This window comes from Bos taurus, chromosome 14, assembly GCF_002263795.3.
Source record: "Bos taurus isolate L1 Dominette 01449 registration number 42190680 breed Hereford chromosome 14, ARS-UCD2.0, whole genome shotgun sequence".
NCBI lineage: Eukaryota > Metazoa > Chordata > Mammalia > Artiodactyla > Bovidae > Bos > Bos taurus.
Genome location: NC_037341.1, coordinates 30,516,860 through 30,541,082, shown reverse-complemented (window position 1 = coordinate 30,541,082; position 24,223 = coordinate 30,516,860). Strand labels below are relative to the sequence as shown.

The 24,223-nt window shown below is 43.9% G+C and overlaps 1 protein-coding gene across 1 annotated transcript; it reads left to right on the top strand.

Moving 5' to 3' along the window:
• Positions 1-21,464: 21,464 nt before the first annotated feature.
• On the top strand, positions 21,465-23,146 carry CRH (corticotropin releasing hormone). The gene is made up of 2 exons (NM_001013400.2): positions 21,465-21,634; positions 22,406-23,146. The coding sequence occupies exon 2, from the start codon at positions 22,417-22,419 to the stop codon at positions 22,987-22,989; it is 573 nt and encodes a 190-aa protein (NP_001013418.2). The 5' UTR covers positions 21,465-21,634; positions 22,406-22,416; the 3' UTR covers positions 22,990-23,146.
• Positions 23,147-24,223: the final 1,077 nt, after the last annotated feature.

Here is a 24,223-nt window from a genome sequence, read left to right as displayed (position 1 = left end):
TTTGCAGCTCTTCCTGAGTTGTCCCATAAACATATACCTACAGGGGGCTCAGGTCTCCAGCTTTCAGTAGAAATTACCCCTTGTTTGTTTGGAATGTTTGGCTGCTTTAAATACTCAGCCATCTGACTCTCTAATTGTTTAGGATTAGTCATAAGTTAAGTAGGACAGAGAAAATGTTATAAATAGATTTATTGCATATCCATTCAAGAAATTTAGGCTAAGTTTACATATCCCAACCACTGAAAGACAGAGCCTATGTGTTTATTTTAAACATGTTATTTTTGTTTGGAGTATATGAGTCTAATGTGACCATTCTTTAAGACTTATAATGTAAGTGGTTCTTTTCCTCATACTTATCTCCCTGCCTCCTTGTTTCTTGTTTTAAATCTTGAATTCGAGCCTTTGAATGTATTCCCTTTATGAATTTTTTATTTATTTATTTTTGGACAAATTCATTTTATCATAAACTAATTAGGGAAAAAAAAATTTTAAGGCATTGAATATACACAATCACATGTTAGATAGATGATAGATACATAGATATGTAAACAAATTCTGAAGACTATCCAATTTTAAAATAAAAAAGATCCAACTAATTTTAATATTTTTCTCATTACTGTATTCCCTTCTCAAGATTCACCTTCTTCGGGACTATAGAAAGTGTTACCATAATATTGGTATCTCCTAAGGTCTGTTCTCCAAATTTTACATTTTGTTTCTTTAAAAGAAATATGAACCAGTGCTAGCTTGCTTTTAAATTATCTTTCACATGAGTATTTTCTTCTTGTTTTGTATCACATCTTTGAAAAAAAATTATCACTATTTAACTTCCTCATCAATTTACTTGGTACCTAAGTGTATCTTTTCCTGTGTTTTATCCATATACTGAAGGAGTAGACCTATTTTCTATTGATGGAGTAATGTATCCAATGCTTATAACAATATGAATTTTTTAAATGTTTCTAAAAACTAAAAATGTAAGTCCACATGTCAAGGTAGCTTTATACACTTGTTTCCTTGGACTGAAGAGGTGATCACTATCAACACCAAGTATGTTTTGCTAAATAATGTAATTTTGGTAAATTTTTGGTAAATCAGGTCTCACTATAGCCCAAGAAAACCCGAGTACAAAACTGAGATAATATTAAAATATAATATTAAGAAATATGTAGCGGCCAAAAGAAAAATATTCTAATATTACTGCAGTAAGCACAGTTGACAGTTGGACTTTTAAGGGGCTAAGGTCTTTCCTCGTGAGCCCCAGGACAGCTCTGGCACCGTGCGAGGACAGCCTTTAGGTGTTTCTGCTTTGGGAGGATTTGAGGAGTTCTGAGTTACTTGCTTCAAAGTGACGAGCACATCAGTATACCTGCCACGGAGCCCACATGTTCTCCATCTGTCAAGCACTTAGACGTAGGCACTGAAGGCCTCCTGGAGAATGCAGACATGCTATTGGGAGGTAAAGTACAGGAGTACATAGCATCTGGTATTATTAGTTATCCAGTTCACTGGCCCATCTCCTAAGTGAAGCTCAGAGACAAAGGGGAAGGGAAGGGGCAACTTGTTTTGGCCCAAGGGGGTGGACCCTGTGAAGCCCATCTCTGGGAAGCCAGGATTGGGAGAGGAGAAAGGAGCAAAGAGAAGAGGAGGGATCAGAGGGACCATAATGAGTTTACAAAGTTGCTGTGAGGTTGCAGTTTCCAATTTGGCAGAGCCACTTAGATTGTCAAATTCTCAGTGGAAATTTACACCAGCTCTCTCCAGTTTCCCGTGGTGTTTCTGTAGGTCAAGGACTCTGTTGCTGTTAACCTGAAATGTACCCTCTTTAGAAGTTCGGCAGCCTTGTGGCACTGAGCAGGAGTCTGAGACAGGTAACGTGAGTGGCTCAGCACTCCCTGGGAAGACAGGTACTGGGAAGTTCTCTCTGGCAAGCATGAGAAGCATCCCAGCCAGCATCTTCCTGGGGTCCTCCCCTCCCGAGAGCCACTTGTCCTGGAAGCAGTCTCCTCACTGCAACATCAGAAGGAAGTGCAGGAATACCTCATCATGACTGGGACTTGCAAAAGATGTCAGGAAAATGCTGCAGTTGGGGGTCCAAAGGATCATAGCCTGTGCCCTGTGAATGCAGTATACTACGTTGGTGCCAGTCACTCAAGAAAGTGTTGGTTGCTCAGTTGTCTGACTGTTCGCAACCCCATGGACTGTAGGCCTTCAGGCTCCTCTGTCTGTGGAATTCTCCAGGCAAGAATACTGGCGTGGATTGCCATTCCCTTCTCCAGGGGATGTTCTCGACCCAGGGATTGAATCCATGTCTCCTGCATTGCGGGAAGATTACTGTCTGAGCCAGTCACTTAGGATGGATGTTTCCAGGTCCTTTAATGAGCCCTTGAAGCCTTAGTGAAGTGTGCTCATGGATCACCTATGTTCATGAGCCCAAATAGAGAAGGAGCTTCCCCCATCAGATTCCCGAAGGAGCTAACTGCAGGGCAGTGCATTTATATAAACATCTCACTGGGGGATTGGCTCTTGGACAGAGAATTTTTCTTAGTCTTCTCTTTCTGCACAAGAAGTATAATACAGTGGGAAAGACAAGAATTTTGAGTAATGAGGCCATGTATCCAACAGCAGTCTACCAATTTAAAGCTCATGCCATTCAGGACAATTAATTTTGTCTCATTGCATCTCATCTCTAAAATGCAGATGGTTTTAATAATTGCTTCCTAGAGCTGTTGAGAAGATAAAGTCAGGAGTGGAAAATTTGACCTTTATCAAAACAGCGTTTATGAGATTCCCAGTGGCGTGGACTGGCTCCTGATCAGATAGTCAGCCTTTCTGAAGGGAAAAATCCCAGGGCTCTTCCTGAGTGGACTAAGCTTTGAGAGCTTGTTCCCTTGGATTTTAGATATGAAAAGAACCTTAGAAATCATCTTGTTCAGTCATCAAAACATTTAAAATTTACTTTTTATCAATGAAATGCCTGCCTTTAGTTTTAAAATAAAATATTTATAATGAAAAACAAATTTCCTGCCCCTACAGCACCTCTGATCCATTCTCTAAAAAGTATTGTCTTGATGAATTCAATTCTAGACATTATCTTGCATCTGCTGCTCTGATGTATGAGTATTTAGTTCATTATACCTACCATGTCCTTCCCCATCCTCCCAATATAGTCTTATTACTTCTTTGTTTTAGTTTCTTCATGGGATAACTTTGTAACTTCAAAAATATACTCCTTCATTTCCAAGTTTATCATAAGGCCATAATCCTTGACTTTACACTTGGAAAGATGAGGCCACTGGCACCTGCCCCTCCCCCTTCACTGCTTTGAGCTTCCCAGTTTCTATCATTTGAATTTTTATGTCTGTGTTACTAAAGTCGATGACATTTCCATTCTGTTTTATGATCATAATTGTCTCATGCCTTATTTATAGGTTGTTTATAAAAGCTTAAAATCAATAAATCCTTCACCTAAGTGTGGTTAAGTAACAGTGATTGACTATAGAGCCAGGAGGAAAACCGTGATCGCGTCACCTTTCTTATACGGCATTTTGTTTTTCCAGGAGTTTCTCCCTTTTCTCCAGGAACCCTCTATTCTCTCCTGAGCCACACTGATTGATTTCTAGATTTGTGCTCATGTTTGTTATTCTGAGACTTGTCTTTGCTTTTCTGGATCAAATCTCCTGTTTCCTGGATCCCAGGACTTCTGTTTTTGTTTGTTTTAATGTACTTAATAGGCTAAAGTCAACCCTCAGATAATTTCCTCAAAACTGCTCCTAGATATGGGAGGTCTCAGACAAGTCATTTTGGGGGGACCTCTTTCTGCATAAATAATCGAATTTTTAAAGTTTTACAAAGACCACGTGGAGTACAGTGTTTTGTTGGATGTAATTTAGAATGTTAGGTAGAGGTGAGATATTTACATATTTGATGTTCAGTCAGTGTATGCTCAGGTTCTTCTTTGTCTCTGTATTCTTTATTGCCAAATGCACTATTCCTAGCTACCTTCCACTATAAGCAAAAACTAGCAAGACTTATTATTCACAGTGCCAAGCTCTCGAGAACCTATTTGCATTGAAACAATATAGATCTGTATTTGTGCATTAATATAACACCATTTATTGAATGCTGGTTATAGCATTACTTATAATGCTGTAATCATTACTTATGAGTGGCGTCCATCATGCCACTCATGAATATTGCCGTATTTTATTGATGACCACAAGTTTCAAGTCTTACCCAGAGTATGCAGGAAAATGTGAATAATAATTTGTTTCCTGGTTATGCTGAATTTACCACTTGGAATTTTATAACATAAATATAGAACAATATGTCTTCCAACTCTTCTCTTGAATTCCTTCTGCAGTAGTCACTGCATTCCTAGAAAGTGATTATTTTAATGTTAACTGCACCCTGCCTTCTATTCTCTGCCATCAAAGGAGAGGACTATAGGAGAAATGAGGAGTGGCCTCACTGGGTAGAGGAATGTTTGTCCCTCATCTGGAAGGCTTCAGCTGACTGGAAGAACATGACGTCCTCACATCAGTGGAGGCAGGAGAGAACTGGGGTCACACCGAATAAAGAATGCCTGTTGTCACTCTCGGTTGCCTTTGGGTGCTAAATTCAGAGGCAGAACCGCAAAACAAAGCCAGGCAAGTGCTGAGACATGGGACCCCCATGCAGCTCAGGCTGAAGGTCCTTGGTCCTGACCCTCTAGCTTGTCCTGTGTGTGATGTTGGAGAGTCACTTAAAATCATCGTCAGTGCCATTCTCACATGGCCCAATCTGACGTGGTTCTGTGAAAGAAACAGAACACCAGGTAGCAGGCTCAATCCACTTGCCAGGATGCCCTCCTGGAACCAAGGTCCGCCCAGAGCCTCAAGAAACCCCACAGCATGAGTCCTTAGGGCATCTTGGTGAACTCGTGCAGGGCAGATGGTCGGAGAGCACAGGGGGTGGGGATCAAAAGGAACTGGGGCCCACGTGGACCCTGGTCCAAGCTAGGATGCCCCACCAAGGGGCTCTGCTGGCTCTCGGCGACCCCAGGCACTAGAGGAGGCCGTAGGAAATTTCAAAGAAGATACCCTGGAGGCCAGAACCCATGCAGAACCAGGTCTGAGCTTGGTTTGTCCTGTGCAGCACTGCTACATCCCAGACCCTGGAGGGGACTTAGAGCTTCAGAGAGGGCGCTCTCAAGGACCAGGGCTCTCCAGGCGGTACTGCTTGCAGGTGTGAAATGTAGTGTTTTCAGTTTATGCGTTTCTAGAAATGGCTTTTTGCTCCCTCATCCTTATTTGTTGGATTGAATATGACATTCAAGGTTGACATCCATTTCCACACAGAATTCTGAAGGCCTTTGCTCTACTGTCTTCAGATCCATTGTAGCCGACGATGAGGTCTCCTGCTGGTCGGACTTGTATTTTAGAGGTACCTTTAAAATTTCTCTTTCCTTCTGAATCATCTGATTATCTTCTCTTTATTACTGATGTACTAGGCTCTCGTAACACTGGGTCTAGAGGCATCTGTGTATGCACGTACATGACTTAGGGACCTCCTCGCCTTGGGTGCTTGATTGGCATTTTAACTTGTATCCTGATGTCCTTTGACTCTTGGAAAAGCCTCTGTGATATTTCTTTGATTTCTTCCTCTTGGTTTTCTCTTTGTGTCAGTCTGTAGATTAGATGTGAGGCCTCATGGATTCATCCTCTATATATCTTTCCTTTTCTCTCTCTCTCTTTTTTTTTTTTTAAATCTCTTTGTTCTGCTATCTGGTCGTTTATTAGACTTCATGATCTATTTGAATTACAGAGTCATATTTTTATTTTATAATAGCTCGTCTTTGTTAGCTGTTTGTATTTTGTTGACACAATGACATTTTTACTCTTTTTAGTAATATTAAGAGAACTTTTAAAAGTTAAATTGTGTTTCCAAACTATGTCTGTTCCTTTCAGAGTTGTGTGTTCTGCTTGTTTGTCTTGGTCTCTCTCTCTCGTGTTGTAGAGTTTCCTCAGAAGCTCAGTGCTCTTTGGCTGCTCCATCATGTATAAGAACCAGTCGATAAGCTGACCCTGAGCTCTGTATGTGGCAGGGAGGAGCAGGTAAAAGGAAAGGAGGTAGTGCTTGCAGGCTGGCAGTTCCTCTTCATGTCATCTGAGGAAGTAGGCAACAGTCCTAGGGACCTGTAGTTGGCAGATTGAAGGTCTTTTCCCTATGGGCATTCCATTTCTTTGGAAAAGAATTCTCATTACTTGTATATTGGGTATATTAGTTTGCTAGGGCTGCCATAACAAAATACCACAGACCATGAGGCTTAAACAACAGACATCTACTTTCTGACAGTTTAGGAGGCTGGAAATTCCAGATCCGAGTGTGGGCAGGTTTGGTTTCTCCGTTTCTCTCTCCTTGGCTAGCACATGACCATCTTCTCACAGCATCCTCTCATGGCTTTTCCTCTATGCGTGTGTATCCCTGCTGTCCCTTGTTCTTCTATAAGGGCAATAGTCCTATTGGATTAGGGCCCGCCCTAATGGTCTCACCTTAAGTTTTGCCTCTTTTAGGGTCCTATCTCTAAATACAGTCACATACTAGATTAGAACTTCAGCATATGAACTTTGGAAGGACACAGTGCAGTCCATAGATGGATGTCTGTCAGTCTGCCAGTAAGGAGAGCATTTGGAAGTCTGATGTTAACTCTTGAGTCTAGAGTAGAGTCTCTTAACTTTGGCAGTTTTGACATTGGGGCTTCACCATTTTTTGTGTGATACCTGTATGGGACATCAAAGGGTGTTCATCATCTACCCACTAGATGCCAGTCATGACAATCAAAAATGTCTTTAAACATTGACAGATGTCCCCTGAGTGTAAACCAAGATCCCCCCGTAGCTGAGAATCAGTCTGTGGATTTCTCCAACCTTTATTAGCAACTGATGTTCCAGAACCCCAGGTTTAATAGACAGATGGGTGTATGTCTTTCTTTCTTTGCTCTAGCCTGTGGCTTCCTCTACTTGTTTGATTAGTCACCACTCCAACCTCTTTTCTCCATCCCCTGGAAGTTTGTTGATGTCCTGTCTCCACAATGGGTTTTCATGTTAAAGTGTCTAGTATTTTTCCTTCTTTAATATTTTAGGAACTGTTAGGACAGAATGTAGATGTGCATGGAGGATCAGTGTATTATATTTAAGTAAAGACTCTCCACCACACCTCCCAGATTATAAATGAGAAAATCAAGACTCTGAGGGAAGAACTAATTTGCAGACAGCTGCATCTAATAATTGTAAAAAGACAGGATTGGAATCCTGTTCACTCCCAGTCCAGTGTAATTTCCATTAACTCAACTCTGTTGTTTCAGCATACTTTATTAGTAAACATACTACCATTCTTCTCAGAGAGCTCTTTCTTTAAAGGAATAGGTCCTCAACAAATCATTTGATTTTTTAAAAATAATAAATGGTAGTAACAGCAAAAGTGTTGGGAGGAACCCTTTACTCCAGACTTTTGAATTTCTCTTAAGAGAAATTAAACTCCAGTATCAGTAAATAAGTGTTTAAAACTGGAAGGGTTGATAGTAGGTGGCTGTTATGCTCCATCCTCTGTTAAATGATTACAGATAAAACATCAGTGTCACTCATTCATTCATTCTGTTAGTTATTTCCCGAAACTCTCTGGCTGAGAATAAGCCTTGTGGTTGTGTGTGTGTGATTCGAGTGCCTTGCTTGTGTCTGTGTGTTGTGAGGGGGTGTGATGTCTGTGCATTTCCATGTGGTGTATGTATGTGTGCACTTGCATTGGGCACACTAAATTTGGGTTTGTTCAGAAAGGAAGAAGCAGAATTGTATGGGACTAGTCTAGGGAGAGCACATGCTCATTCAGTGACGTGGGTTTTCATCCCCTGCATCCATAAAACTGTCTGAGGTCTCTTCTAACACCTTGACAGGTGGTGATTTGACCCCCGTCCCCCATCACCCCAGTGGGGCTGACAGTCCTGGCAGCCTGCTGCCTGCAGGGCTTCTGCTGCCCGTCAAAGTCAGCTCTGATGAGGCTTTCAAAACACCCACAGGTGTCAGGTGCGTGTGAGCTGCATGGCTGGGCCCAGACCCTCTAATCCCGCTCCCAGGAGGGGTTGAGAACTCGGCCCCATGGAACTACGACCTTGACCAGCTAAAGACAGTGAACCCTGGGCTGTGGAGCAGAAAGACTGCTGAGGACTGTGAGTCTTCAGGGGTCCAAGGAAGAGACAGATGATTGGAGACCGATATGCAGGGGAGAGTGCAGCCTGGGAGGACAGCGGGCAGAGTTCAGTCATTCTTTTGTCACTGTGTGGGCTAAGTTGCTTCATTTTTTTCAAACATAACTTCTGTCATAGAAGGGACTCCTCCATACCCTTTCTCAGTATCCTGCTAGGGCCCAGCAGATAGTGGCTGAATCCTGGTTGATTGATGGGAGGGTTATGTTTTGTTTCAGTAGTGCTTGCTTGGGGATTTCATCCATTCGTGTATTTAACACATATTTATCAAGTGGCTATTTTGTGTCAAGCATTGTTTTCACTTTAGGTTATTATGACAGTGAACAAAACTGTGTTCGCCACAGTGTCTCTTGTGGAGAGACAACAATAAACCCAATAATTACGGTAGATGGAATGCGAGTGCTCAGGAGGATAGGCAGAAAGGGAATTTCAAGTGTGTGAGGAGAGCAGGTGAAAAGTTTAGACAGATAGGGTGGTTAGAGAAGGCCTGCGTGAGGATCCAGGCGGACACCAGAAAGATTCTGCGCACTATGAGATGAGGGCACCTTCTGTTGGGATCACTTAGTAGTAGACTCAGCACATCACTTACAAAGCGGGTATTTTGGTTTGTCTGGTTTTGGCACAACATCTTTCTTCACCTCTCAGAGAAGTTCATGTTCTTTGGCTTCTCTCTCGGCCAGTCCCCTCACTCCCCACTTCTCCCCCACTCCAGTTCTATGTCGAGAGCCACCTCCCATCTCCTCAGATGCTTTGAGTCACCAGCATGGGCGCTCACCTTTCTGCAAGCTTGCTTTAGGGCCCAGTAGTTAAACAGCCATCCTGAACATTGCATCTACTTCTTCCTACCACTTTATCCTCTTTTCTCTTTTACTGCAAAATGTTTTGGAAAACTGGTCCTGATTTACTGTCTTGATTTCTGCTTCTCAACCCATGCTAGATGGCTTTCCTGTAAACACTAACTTACCCTTGGGAGGATTTCTGTGCAAATTATAATTCTGATTGCTTAGCCTCAAACCACCTCTGTAGATGCTGCTTTGGGAACCTCGGGCCAGGAGTCGGCCAACTCTTTCTTCTCTGTAATCTGAGTCTTGCTGAGAGGGACAGTAGAGGGAGACCAGCGGATGGGGGGACAGGAAGGGCTTGCTCTTCCCTGCTGCTTGCTGTTTTAGTTAGTACCTCCACAGCAGCAACCCCACATGCCAGATGTGGCAGTTGGGTCCAGTGTCCTGCTTCTGCCAGCACCCCAGAGCCCCCTCTTGACTTCGTCCTCAGAGGTCCCAGCTCCTGCTCTTCTGGGTCCACCCTCCAGGTTCTAAGGCACCAGCCAAATGGGACCCTTCCCCTGAGTCCAGCTCCCTGAGATCCCTCTGAGCTGCAGAGGGGGCAGCACCCAGCTCTGGGGGTGCCGCTTCTCCAAGGCTTGGGATCCCAGTGACTCCCATATTTGCCCTTGGTTCCCTGGTGCTCAGGGAGGTCATTGCTCCTGTAGTTAACAGTCTCTGTGTTTTCTCCATGTTCCCTTTCGCCTTTTCAGCTCTAACTCCTGTTAACCTGATTCTTTATATTACATTTTCTCTGTTGAAATAACTAGTGTGGTTTCTCTTCTGCTAACTAGACCCTGACTGACACAGCCACCAAAAGGCTGTCAAACCGATTGGATTTCTCTCAGTCCTTACACCGTGGCACTCCTGTGCAGCGTTTTGCTTTTCTGACTTCCTCTCCTTCGAGAGCTCAGCTCCACCCCTCATCTGGCCTCGTGGTACCTTTTTTTTCTGGATGCTCCTTCTTGCTCTTGAACTAGCTCTTGTCAGCCTCCCCTGTGATCTCCAGCTGCCCCTTATCCTGGTTTTCTCGGGTGCCTCGTCTCATCCTGCTCCCCCTGGGCCATTCCAAGCCACAGTTTCTACCTCTTCCTGAAGATTCCAGTTCTCCAGCCTTGCCCATTCTCCCCGTAGGCTCATATCCCACGTGCATATTCCTACCTGAACATCCCCTGGCTCTTCAATATCAATATTTCCCAAGTTAATCTTGCCATCCTCTCATCCCAGACTATCCTGCTGAGTTTACCATCTGCCTCATCGCCCAGAACAAAATGATGAGATTCATTTGGACTTCCCCCTCTGTCCCACACCCCGCCTTTTCTCACATTTAATGTCTCTCCAGGCCACGGCTTCCACCTCGAGCCCCTGTCATAGTTGACAGTGAGAACAAATCCTACTCACTTCCTGTTTCAGAGCCATGCTGAGGACTTTGCATACAACTCAATTAATCCTCACAGTATAACTCTATGAGGTGAGTTCTACTAGTAGCCCCATTTCACAGATGAAGAAACTGAGGCATGAAAAGTTACATGACCTACCCAGTGACACAACTAGGAAGTCATAGGGCTGGGATTTGAATTGGAGAAGACTTTCTGACAGGCTGTCTGACAGCTTCTGAGGCGCTGTGGACAGATCCAAGCTTGCCAGCATTGATTATAGGATTTCTCACTGGTGTCTTCTCCAGCGCTGGGCCTAGCACACAGCAGGCACCCAAAGCATTCATTATCATAATCATTTTACATGATATCCATCAGGTCCAGGTAGCCTGAATGTATTCTCTGAAATACACATCTTTCCTTGTCATCTCCCTGTTAAAATCTCACCGACTCTCCATTAGCCCAGGATCTCATGTCCAGTTGAGAGTCCTTTGGAGCTCGCCCTTATCGACTGGCCTCTCTCACGTTGCCTTGGGGCTCTTTCCTCTCTGCACACTTTCGCTCAGTACAGGAAACCACTTGTCATTCCTGGAATACTGAATCATCCTTCCAGCTCTGCTTCTTTTCTCTGAGGCTGTCTTGTCTGCAGTGACCATCCTTCCTCTGCTTGTTGGCCATTCCTGTTCTTCCTTCCAGTCTCATTTCAGGTATTGCCTGCTCTGGGGAGCTCTTCTTGAACCCTCCCTGCCCCCTCCCCCCATCAGAGTGGACTCCCTTCTTCGTATGCACAGAGCACTCACCGTACATGTCATTGTTACTAACGTGTCTTCCTTGGTGGGCAGTGAATATCTCAAGGGCAGCAGGGGTTTTCATTGTTCATTCTTATCTCTAGCACCAACCACAGGGGTGGGACATAGTAGACGCTCAGGAAATATTCTAGGGACTAGTGAGAACTGTTCTCAGTCCTCTCTGGCCAGTTGAGTTCAGTGGTTAGAAACCTGAATGGGGGCCTCACTCGGAGCACACGTGTATCAGCTGCAGGACACAACCCCAGGGTAGTCACAGAGTAAGAAGTCTTCGTTAGGCTGAAGTTGGCAGGGTGGTCTTGACTGCCCAGCAGACCCCAGGATAATATTGGAAAACTCTGACCAAGAAGTGTGACCTGCTCTTGGCTCTGAGAATCCTACCACATGGTGGGGAAAGAAGAAGCAAGACTCGCAGCAAAGGCAGCGTGCTAATCAGCTGCCGTGTCTTGTCTCATGTTGTGAGAAAAAAGAATCATGCAAATGTTGTATAATTGTTTGTCTTCATTATGGGAGCTTGTTCCTTACTTCATTATGCACAGAATTTGCAAGTTGATTTCTGCCTTCCTCCCACTTCAAAAAGCTGATTTGAAATTTCAGTAAAGGTACATATCAATTAGCAGGATGATATAGCAAATATTAATTTAGAAATTGATGTGAAGCATAAACATCAACCTGTAACTTCCATTACAGAATGAGAAACTACACAAATGTTTTCAAGGCCCACAGACATGGAGAGGTTGGAACCTATTTTGAGGACCTGGGTAAGCACATTTTTTAGTGTGTGCATGGGTGCTCAGTCATATCTGACTCTTTGTGACTCCATGGACTGTAGCCTGCCAGGCTTCTGTATCCATGGGATTTCCCAGGTGAGAATACCGGAGTGGGTTGCCATTTATTAGTAGATTGTCTGAATTGCTCTGGGGATGGCAGCAAAGGATGGACAAAAGGGAATATTTGGCATAGTTTATAAAGAAGAGGTGTGAGGATTAAAATTAAGGAGAAAAACCAAAGCAAACAGCAGAATGACTGTGTGTAATGCCTTGGGTAAGTTACCAAGGCTGTTCGCACTGAGCTTAGGCATTTTGGGGAGTGTTCTCGTTTGTGTGATATGTACCTTAACAGTGTGATATTCCTCAGTCACATCTGGCGCTTAGTGCTGAGGAAGGAGACAGCTAAGGAACAGGGCGTAAATATGGTGCTTCAGAAGCATGTGTCGACACCCCACCCCTTCCCAGAGCTCCTGGGCGTCCTAAGCGAGAGGAATGGGATAGAGAGGAGGAGCTCTTCAGGATCCCAGGATCCCTCCACATATCAGCTGGGGGACATCAGCCAAGTTACCAAGTTCTGAGCTTCCGCTTCTGCATCTATGGAATGTGGTAATAACATCTCCTTCCCCGTAGGGTTCCAGTGAGGATTAGAGATGAAGAGGGCAATGCTTCTAGAAGTGTAAACAAGAGAAACCATGGTTAGGGATGGAGGTCCCTGTGGCACTGTGCTGTCAGGAGCCACCCCCCGGGATTAGACAGGGAAGTAGGACAGGAGGGAAACAGCAACCCTAGAGAGAAACCCAGACAACCCAGCTTCAGGGGTTTGCTGAAGAGCCTCCTCATTCCTTATCTCCACAGAAAAAGCCCTATGAAAAGTTCAAGTGCCCAGGGAGATGGCTTTTAAGAAAGCACTGAAAGATCCAAATAGATTTGTGCATTTTCTAAATTTAGACCAGTGGAGAGACATACTGTTTGTGTTTGAAAGGTGTAAACATTAAGAAAAGGTAAAAGGCAACTGAAAGGCTTCTCAAGTATCTGTGGAACAGGCTGGTCTGACGCTGGCCATGCCTGTGCTGGTGCCACTCCCACCCTCTCTCCCATCTGGGAAAAGGGGGAACCCTCCAGGGCTTGATCAGGGAGAGAGGTAAGATGAAGAAAAGATTTTTAAATGTATTATGAGTGACTATTTGCTATTGCCTGATCTTAGAGCAGAGACTACAAATGGAATGATAGTAAGGTTCCCCAGAAGCAATTAGGGTGTAGAGAGAAGAGAAAGTGAATCCTCCGTCATTGTGCCTTGTTATCCAGATCTCATCTGGAGACCCTGACAGGTCCATAGCCACTTGTGGGGTAATGGAGGCTCCCACCAGGAAGAGCGGGACTTACTGATCTTGGAATGGAAAAGAGAAGTATATATGTCCTTGTATTTTTATATTAGTTATCAATGTTAATGGTTGTTTTTAACCCCTTTTTAAGATGTAGAGTCCCCCTGTGAGTGCGCCTACTTTCAGTTAAATCAGTAAATGATTAGTTTAAGAATAGTAGTTTCAACATGGAAATAATCCTTAAGAGTCCTCAGCCAAGGAATATTGCTATTCCTAAGTAAAAAATGTACCTTTGTTTGAAAAGACTGAGAGGAACCTGAAATGCATATTGCAAAGTGAAAGAAAGGGTTTCTTTTTGAAAGGGTTTCAGTTTGAAAAGGGTACATGTTGTATGATTCCAGCTTTATGTCGTTCTGGAATAGGCAAAACTATAGGGACAGGGGATTTTTAGGACAGTGAAATGATTCTGTGTGATGTAGTCCTGTGGACATGTGCCATTGTGCATTGGTCAAAATTCACAGAATGTACGATACAAAGTGAGCCCAAAGTAGACTGTGGACTTCAGTTACAAATAGTGTATCAATATTGGTTCATCAGTTGTAACATATGTTCCACATAGGACTTGTGAACACAGAGGAGGAGGAGAGGGTGGGTAAACTCCGGGAGTTGGTGATGCACAGGGAGGCCTGGTGTGCTGTGGTCCATGGGGTCACAAAGTCAGACACAACTGAGCAACTGAACTGAACAGGAGGAGAGTTGAGGGGAGAAAGAGTATATGGGAATTCCTTGTACTTTCTGCTCAATTTTTCTATAAACCTGAAACTGCTCTTAGGAAATGAAGTCTATTAATGAAAAATTTTTTTAGATCAGCTGGACATCAAAAAGCCTCCAGTATTAGAAGAAGAAAAACTTGGTGATTACACTTATTTTATTTTGTTAATAGATCTGTGTCAAGCCTAATAAATACCGGACATAGTTCTAGGTCCTGAGGAGCTGAGACTGGATGGAAGCACCTTCTTCAACTGAAATAGCAGCCAGGTCATTAGCCTAGCAACAGATGTGCAGTGTTCATTGAATGCTTCTTATATTCTATCTCATTTCATTCCACAACCCTAAGAGGAGAAAATAGAGAAACTGGCATTTTAGAATGATTTGACAGATACGTTTGGAAATTTTAAATACAGGTCCAAGATCACCCAGCTTGGAAGTAATAGAGTAAAAGCTGTATTGAGGTAATGTGACAGCTACCATGCTCAGAAATCTAGTGTATCTCCTTAGGAAGGGAGAGTCAGGTGAATGCTTTATTCTATTTGCAAGGCTTATTTCTTAGTGAAATCTTCATATAAAGACACTAGAATGAATAACTTTATAAAAAGGAATCAGATATAGTATTCTGCCTCAAAAGTCTGCATAACTTTTTATAAAAGAAATCTATCAGATTATATAATTTTACTTCTCTTTGAAAATTAAAAAAAAATTCCTTCATTGCAATTATTGTTGTTGCTGGGAAGATAAAAGTACATTAGCACAAGGCAGAACTTCACAGCTATTAAGAATTAAAGTACAAAGAAAACAAGTTGGAAAATGAAATGGAGCTCAAGTATGTATCTATATTTAACTTTATATGAATAGGAACATTAAACTTCACTGCAGCTTGAGGCTGTTAAATCTTTTCCATTATCCTGAGAATGCTGTTGTTCAGATCATTTCCAAATTTTATGCAAAAGAGAACAGTGAATGTGGCAAATCAGACAGATCCTTTCTTTCCCACACATAGGTTTCATACAACCCTCCTTTCAAGGGCTCGTTGACTTAGAGTTATGAGACCACCCTGAACTGAGGTAGCCTTTCTCTCTTTTTTAAAATGTTTATTTTAAACATTGTGACGGGTCTGTGATGGGTCTCAGTTGCAGCACACGGGATTTTCATTGCAGCATTTGGGATCTTAAGTTGCAGTGTGTGAGATCTCGTTCCCTGACCAGGGTTTGAACCTAGGCCCCCTGCATTGGGATCGTGGCATCTTAGCCACTGGACCACTGGGGAAGTCTCAGCCTTTCTCTTAGGTAGGATATACATAGTCAGTCTCTGAGAACCAACACACACCCTGTGTGAGCAGTGTACTAGAAGTTATAAAGAAGTGGGAAGTGAGCTCACAACAAGCTGCAAGACAGATTAACAAGCACACACACACACACGAAAAATTAACTGTAGATTTCATATTGAAAGCTAACATCATGTTTCCCACAGATGGTTGACAAAAGCCTTGGGAGAGGAATAGAGCCTGTAGCAAGGTTCACAAAGGGTCTGAAACCAGAGCCAGTAACATCTTTGAGATCCACAGCTCCTGAGTACTGGCTGCCTGTCTCTGTCTACCCCTGTAGCTCTTGTTGCCTACTGCCCCTTGAGTAATCAAATTTCCTTTTGGAAGAAACTTGACATCTCCAACTGCAATTTGTCTAGGAAACTTCTGCCTTTTCACAGCTGAAGAAGGTCGTCCTTTGCAAGGTGGGCTCACAGATTTCCCTGGGCTAAATTACTGTAGAGACCAACTCCTTCCCCTGACCAGGAAGTGTGCGAACAGTCTGTTTCATGAGTAGCAAGGGAGGGCTCAGCAGCTCCTTTCTATAAAGTGACCCCTCCCCTGGCAGGTGATCCTCAGAAATACTGGAAATAGACTTGTGTCCATACCCTGAAACCCTCTCTTCAAGGGTGAAATGTGTCATTTGAAATTATCCCCCTGGAAGAAGTAAAATATTAGCAGCTTTAATCATGGAAATTTAAAGAATTTCTTTCTTTAAAGAAAGAAAGTGTAGCTGAACTCATAAAATGTCTTCGCTTATTGCATCTCCCAACTTGTCTCACAATGAATGAACATGCTCTGTGGTCAAATACACCTGGCAGAGGCTGAAGACTTGGGGATTTACACTTCAGAATAAAGTTTTTTAAACACTAGAAAATTTTGCAGTAAAAAATGTGTTTAGCTTTTATTTAACCTGTAAATAGGGGCTTCCTGGTGGTCCAGTGGCTAGACTCCAAGCTCCCAACGCAGGGGCCCGGGTTCCATCCCTGGTCAGTTCCCACAGGACAGAACTAAGATTTCACATGCCACAGCTAAAATCCCAGTGACACAACTAAGACCGGGCACAGCCAAGTCAATGAAAACAAATGTTAAAAAAACCCACAAAACTTTAAACAGCCCCTCATTTTTCTCCCATTGTAACACTGGTAACATTCCTAGGAGGGTTCTTTGGCAAAAATTTCCTTAGAGTCAAGAAATGTTCATGAATATAAATACCTAATTAGGATGCTGAGTTGATGGATTTCTTTCTTATGACCAACTACTGTAAGATGATTAGTTCCTGCAAATTGCCCTTCATGACAGAAAGTTCACACACATCCTCTCACTGCCCTCCATCCATTATCGGGAGCCTAAAACAGAGAATCTGATGTATTACGATGTAAATAGAAAGGTCAGTCATGTCTATCAAGACAAGGGCTTGTTAGAGAAGCAGAAACCTGTCTCCTTTCCAGTGCTCTGAGTCATCTCCCCAGGGTCAGTTAATACCTAACTTCTGGAAAAATAAAGGGACAGGCAACAAACATTGGGAATGGTAACATTCCGTTTTCTGAGGGGAGGAGGTAAGGCACCCAGGGACAATTTCTGGCTGCTGAGAGATCTGTTGACTTATGGGAAAATGAAAGGAAGCCTTACCATCACCAGCCTTGGGACGGGAGTGTGGTTGCCCGTGGTTAGTATCCTGGGCTCCTGGAACGATCCACAGGAGACCCTGCCACTGTCCTGTACAGCTCCCGCCACCACTGGCGTGTGATGCTCACTCTGTAGGGGCCCAGTGGTAATGACCCAAAGACCATAACTCATTTGCCCACTTCCTTGCCCCTCCAGTTTACTCTCCACACTGCATTTCGAGAGGTCTTCTGAAATGCACTCATGTTTACCAACACCCCCCCGCCCAGACACTGCCCTGAGACTTCATTTAAGTGGTAGCATAAACCCCAGATGAAGAGAACAGGGTAAAGACTGTAAGCAGGTGGGAGGGATTAATGATCTTCTGAAATGAGGAGAGCAGGAAAGATGAAGTGGTGTCTGAAGAAGCATGGAAGAGGAAGTGGCTGCAAAAGGTCGGCTGAGGAAGGGGAGCCGAGGATATGGAGTGGTTGCTGAGGAAACAGGGGTGGGAAGATTTCTCTGGCCAGTTAACTTTTAAGTTTCGAAGAGGAGGAGGAAGAATTGTTGTTAGGCAGAAATTCACAATTAGGAACAGAGTCTTAATCCAATTACATAAAATGTATGCACTCAGAGAAAAGTCTCAAAGAAAACAAAATATTAATGGAGACTATATATTCTGGAATGTGAGGGATTTTGTATTCTACTTTACACTTTTCCAGTTTTTTAAGTCTTCTGTAAGGAGGATGAATGGCTTTGATCATCAGAAGAGATTAATAAAAGTTACAGTTACTGGTGAAGCAGTTAGATACTTGTGCTGTTTGAGGTCCTTTCCCTAGTGCTACCTATGGAAGGTACAATGACCAAACTACCTATCCACCTATTGGCATTTTTAAAGGCTGTCATTGGAGATGGTAGATTCATTTCAGCAAATGTTTCAGTTAACAAATCTGGAGACTGTCTTCATTTGCTATGAACTTTGCTAATAGAAGCATGTGTTGGGATCTCCTCAAAGTCAGGGAGATGCAGATGGCAGAAATATGCCCAGCAGGTATCTATTATTCCTAATATTTCATTACTCATTGAACTGCTGTGCCATGCCTTTTAAAATTTAACTATACCCTTCCAATATGTTCTTATTGAAAAATATGGTTGTAAGGATGAAGTAATCCCTATTTCGTGCCCATGTTTCTTGGCTTGTTTTTAGGCTCTGAAAGCATTTAAATTCGTTCTCCAGTGACTCCTTTGAAGAATTTATTCCTGCATGTAACATTAAATTTGTCAGTGGTAATTTTTACAGACTTGGCTATTTAGTTTTCTGTATATGTAAGTCCTCTTGCAGTATGTTATTTCTGCAATCACACATTTGTGTCATTAATTTGAGAACTACATAAGCTCTATACTTTCTCAAAAGATCTCTTTTTTCCAAGGTAAACTAAGGTGGAAAAATCAATGCATCTTAAGTTGGCAGTGTATTTGAAAACCTCATGTTACAGTGATGAGATTCAGCTAACGGTACACTGCAGCGCGTGCACAGAGGTTGGGGCCTGGGCATCAACATGCTCAGGGCATCTTTGTGCTGTCTTGCCTTAGGTGATTTATTAATATACGGAAAGTCTGAGAAAAGGTAACTCAGGATTAGTGTGTAAACATATTGCTTCACTTAGATTCATCTTCTCATTTTAATTTATTCTTGCGTCTCTACTGGAAAAGGAAGTTCAAAGGGTATTGTGATATTATGGAGATAATACAGGTGGGTAGTCAAGGGAATGGAGTTTCTGATTCTGACTTTTATCACAAGCTGAGTGACTTCACGTAAGTCACTTAACCTTTCTGGCTCTTGTTAAAACCAAATGATTTCTTCCAGTCATTTCTGATGTGAATGCTCAGTGATTTGGTGAGATCTAACTTTTGGTTAAATTGTGGTGAGTAGGGATTACTCTGTACAACTCCTCCACTGAGATCTAGGCCTTCTATTCCTCACCCCTAGTGAGAGCCACTGTTCCCAACCAACTATCTGCTCAAGGAAAATCTCACAGCAAGGATTCAACAGTGTTGAGGGAGCTATACTAAAACAGCATCCTCCATATGGCCAAAGAGGAGAGAGATCTCAAAAGGTTTGGGGCCAGTCAAAGCCTGGAATAAGCTGGGTCTTCAATGGGGCTTCCCTGGTGGCTCTGATGGTAAAGAATCCACCTGCAGTGCAGGAGACATGGGTTCAATCCCTGGGTTGGGAAGATCCCCTGGAGAAGGAAATGGTAATCTACTCCGGTATTCTTACCTGGGAAATCCCCTGGCGGGCTTCAGTCCATGGGGTCACAAAGAACCAAACGTAACTGAGCAGCCAACACTTTCACTCTCTCTGGAGGAACCTCCCAGGTCTTCCCAGCTAAACCTGTTGTCTTTCCCTTTCCTAGTTCTACTTCTGTATTCGTTTACCTCAACTTCCCCTTCCAAACCTATTTTCACCTCCAGATTGATACCCAAGCTGAAATATGTCAGTGGGGACAGAGAATGATTATTTTCTTACCAACATAAAACACAGTTTTCTTCTAAAAGCTCAACTAGTTTTTATGATTATGATCTTCTGTAACAACTCACATCTTCCCCTGAAGACATATTTCTTTCTCTGTTCTCTTATGTCAAAAGTCCATTCGGTAGTACAGTGATCCAACTATGCACTGACTTCTCTGGAAACAGCCAGAATTTTTATTTTTACCTTCCTTTTATTTCTTGGAGCAATTGTGAATTAGTATAGACTCAAAAATGGGAGTTGAAATATGCATTGTATCATTTGTCAGGTTAGCTACAAAGGAATAAGCAGAGGTAACCAGAAATGAGGAACAGGAAATTTCTGATAAACAACTTTGATGGTTATCTAGAAGCTGAATTGAATCATAGACACTAGAGTTTGGAATTGCATTTTGAATTGCAGAATATATTGGGCTTCCCAGGTGGTTCAGTGGTAAAGAACCTGCCTGCCAATGCAAGAGATATAAGGGATGCAGATTCAATCCCTGGGTTGGGACGATCACCCGGAGAAGGAAATGGCAACCCCCTCCAGTATTCTTACCCGGAAAATCCCATGGACAGAGGAACCTGGCAGGCTACAGTCCACAAGGTTACCAAAGAGTCAGACACAACTTAGCAACTAAACAACAAACAAAATTTGCACAATTACAGGTTAACAACCTCCCACCTATATGATATCAGTTTATTTTGAAATATTAGTGTGGTTTTATAGGCATTCAATTCTGTGTTAGTGCCAGAGAGCATTTATGTATTTATCAGGTTCCCATGCAGCATATTTGAATTTAGAAAAAGAAATAATTAAAACAACAACCTGGGTACTCCTGATATGGGCACTGTCATGGATGTTAATAGTATTTGGAAGTAAAATGAATGAGGTTATCATTTTTACAGGCTCAACATTCATCAGTGAAAACATGTAACTGATAAATTCAGCCCTATAATCAAGCAGTTTAAGTCTTTCCCAGTATAGAATGGGAAGTTAGAATGGATGCTTCTGTCATTGGGCTTGCATTAAGGAGACTAGATAAAGATTGTTTACCTCAGTTACCTCTTACTGGCCCTTTCTCTAATTTAGGAACAGAAAAGTCCACAGTTAATTTCAGATTCTGAGAGAAGAGAACAAGGAGGAACAGTGAGATTCTGGGAAACCTTAAAATCTTTGTTGCACCCCTCGCTGATTCTGGTTTGTGCCTCTTCCTCATGGGAGTAGCTCTTGCATCATTTAAAAAACTTGAGCAGTGTTTCAAGAGACTTCTTGATCTTACCTCTGCAGACTCATAATTTCTTTATCTGTTCTTGGGAGGATAAAGCATCTAGAGCTTTAAAAGCTGGATGTCCCTGCAATCCCATCTCCTTGTTCTTCATTCTTTTCCAGGCAGAAAGTTAATGGGACATTTTGTCTCTAGCAGAGGGATATTTTCAGATGCTGAGGAGTTGCCTGACACAGCAGGTCAGAGGAGTTAGGTGGAAGAATGGAGGGAAATGTCCAGAGTTACCCCCTATCACAGGACTGTGTGTTGATAGACTTCCCTTCCCCTTCTCTCCCCTCCCATTCACTCTCTTTTCTGACCTTCCCTTTGGCCTTTCCTAGTAAGAGGCCAGTATGTTTTCACACTTGGGAAATCTCATTCAAGAATTTTTGTCAATGGACAAGTCATAAGAAGCCCTTCCATTTTAGGGCTCGTTGACGTCATCAAGGAGGCGATAAATATCTGTTGATATAATTGGATGTGAGATTCAGTGTTGAGATAGCAAAAATTCTGCCCCTCGTTCCCGGGCAGGGCCCTATGATTTATGCAGGAGCAGAGGCAGCGCGCAATCCAGCTGTCAAGAGAGCGTCAGCTTATTAGGCAAATGCTGCGTGGTTTCTGAAGAGGGTCGACACTATAAAATCCCCTTCCAGGCTCTGGTGTGGAGAAACTCAGAGCCCACGTCCGTGGAGAGACAGAAGAGGAAGAGAAGAGGAAAAGAACAGAGTGGGAAGAGAAAGGAGAAGGGAAGAGAACCGCTGAAAAAAAAGCCCCAGAGACTTTCTCTGCAGAGAAGCGCTGCGCCCCGCTCACCTGCAGAAGCACCTCGGAAGGTAGGGAGCGCCTAGACAGAACTGCGCCTCCAGCTTTGCACTGCCTGAGCTGCCAGGGTGTGCGCAGCGCTGCCGGCTGTTCCTAGGCGTGTGTGTATATGTGTGTGTGTGTTTGTGTGTGAACGCGCGCGCGTGGGCGCGCGTTTGTGCGCGCCCGTGCCACAAGATTCCAATAGATAGTAGCTGAGATGCTACTAAAAGCAAACTTAGACGGCTGCTCAGCGTTACCTGAACTGGCCGTTAATCCTCGCTGTGTAAACGAGCCCCCATCCATCCCGACCACCACCGAGAGAACCGAGGGCAGGGATGGGAAAAGAGGAAGGAGAGGCAGCAGTTCTGTTTGGAGGAAAAGCTGAAACATCCGGAAAGGGTGGTGGTGGGGTCGCGGGGAGGGGGGAATGTTTAGAGCCCTTGAGACCACGAATTTGCAGGTCTTCTTTAGAGCCCGGGGAATTGATCTGGGGGAATCGTTAGACAGGGGACTCGGGGACCCTCCCTAAGTGAGTCTTGTAAGGAGAGTCGCTCCAGCCTGGAGCGGGACTGAGCCTTGTTGCTGCGCCCTGCCCTTCCAAGCTGCTCCCCTTGGTCTCACTCCATCTCTGGAAGTCCTAATTCGGGCGCTTCAGCACTACGGACAGCGCCCCACCCGCGCCGGGAGCTGGGTCTGTGGGTGTCGTCCTGCGGGAAGACTCCCAGTGGAGCTCAACTCTGATAACTCTCTCTTTTTTTCTCTCTCATTCCGCCCCCTGCCCACCTCTGTACCGCAATTAGCGCCCGCTAAAATGCGACTGCGGCTGCTCGTGTCCGTGGGCGTCCTGCTGGTGGCTCTGCTGCCCTCCCCGCCATGCAGGGCCCTCCTCAGCCGGGGGCCCATCCCGGGTGCCCGGCAGGCATCACAGCACCCCCAGCCCCTGAGTTTCTTCCAGCCGCCGCCGCAGCCCCAGGAACCCCAGGCTCTGCCCACCCTACTCCGTGTTGGGGAGGAATACTTCCTCCGCCTGGGTAACCTCGATGAGACCCGGGCTGCTCCGCTCTCTCCCGCCGCCTCGCCTCTCGCCAGCAGAAGCAGCAGTCGCCTTTCTCCGGACAAGGTGGCCGCCAACTTTTTCCGAGCGCTGCTGCAGCCCCGGCGCCCATTCGACAGCCCAGCGGGTCCCGCGGAACGCGGCACGGAGAACGCCCTCGGCAGCCGCCAGGAGGCGCCGGCCGCCAGGAAGAGGCGATCCCAGGAACCTCCCATCTCCCTGGATCTCACCTTCCACCTCCTCCGAGAAGTCTTGGAAATGACCAAGGCCGATCAGTTAGCACAGCAAGCTCATAACAACAGGAAACTGTTGGACATTGCTGGGAAATGAAACGGTGCGTTTGGCTAAAAAGATTCTGTATTTAGCACAAAAGTGAATTTAAAAATCTAAAAATTGAAAAATAAAAATACAATATTCTATACCATAGCATTGCTCTGATACCATGTTTATTTTTATATAGATTGAGATGTAGAGGATGTACAGCAAGAGCGCCCAGACTCCTTAATTAGCATGCACACAGTGTATTCACATGCAGTAACAGCGACAATATGTAATTTGCGTCCTATACTTCTAGTTTCTACTTCCAGGTGTCTTAAACAGTGTTTTATAGAGAGTATAGACCCAGGGGAAAATGTTTTGAAGTAGTAGACATAAGTCACCATACTGATTTTACTGTGTTTTGAGCCAAAAAGAATATCATTCTCTAGGTGGGTGAGACAAAAATATGTAAGCTCTTTGAACCAACTTTTCCTTGTAAACGTTTCAGTAATAAAACATATTTCCAATCCTTGATCAATTTGGCTCTGTAAGGGAATGCTGAATATTTATATTTCTAATAAAAGCTGCAAAGGTAATCACGACTTTATTTTTCCTCTCCAATGCTCACAGGGGAAAACGGAGCTCCTTACTTCCTCCAAATTGACATCAACACAAGAATAAACAAAACTGGCATTTTTATTTTCTGCTAAAACCATAAACATATGTCAATGGCTCACACAAATCCTGCAACTACCTTGGACTCATCTCTGCACCTCAGATTACCCCTCTGAGATTGAGTTCAAGAATTTAGTAAGTTTGCAGTTCTGAGGCTTGGTAATTCTATAAATGAAATATTGATTCATAACAGAAATAACATTCAACCCTGATTAACTATAGAAAGTATTAGTCACTCATGACGGAGAAGGCAATGGCACCCCACTCCAGTACTCTTGCCTGGAAAATCCCATGGATGGAGGAGCCTGGTAGGCTGTAGTCCATGGGGTCGCTAAGAGTCGGACACGACTGAGCGACTTCCCTTTCACTTTTCACTTTCATGCATTGGAGAAGGAAATGGCAACCCACTCCAGTGTTCTTGCCTGGAGAATCCCAGGGACAGGGGAGCCTGGTGGGCTTCTGTCTATGGGGTCGCACAGAGTCAGACACGACTGAAGCGACTTAGCAGTAGCAGTAGCAGCAGTCACTCATGAAAGTGTTAGTCGCTCAGTTGTGTCCGACTCTTTGCAATCCCATGGATGGTAGCCTGCTAGGCTCCTCTGTCCACAGACTTCTCCAGGCAAGAATACTG

Coding starts and splice junctions, on each gene's coding strand:
- CRH (NM_001013400.2), top strand. CDS start 22,417: ATGCGACTGCGGCTGCTCGTGTCCGTGGGCGTCCTGCTGGTGGCTCTG.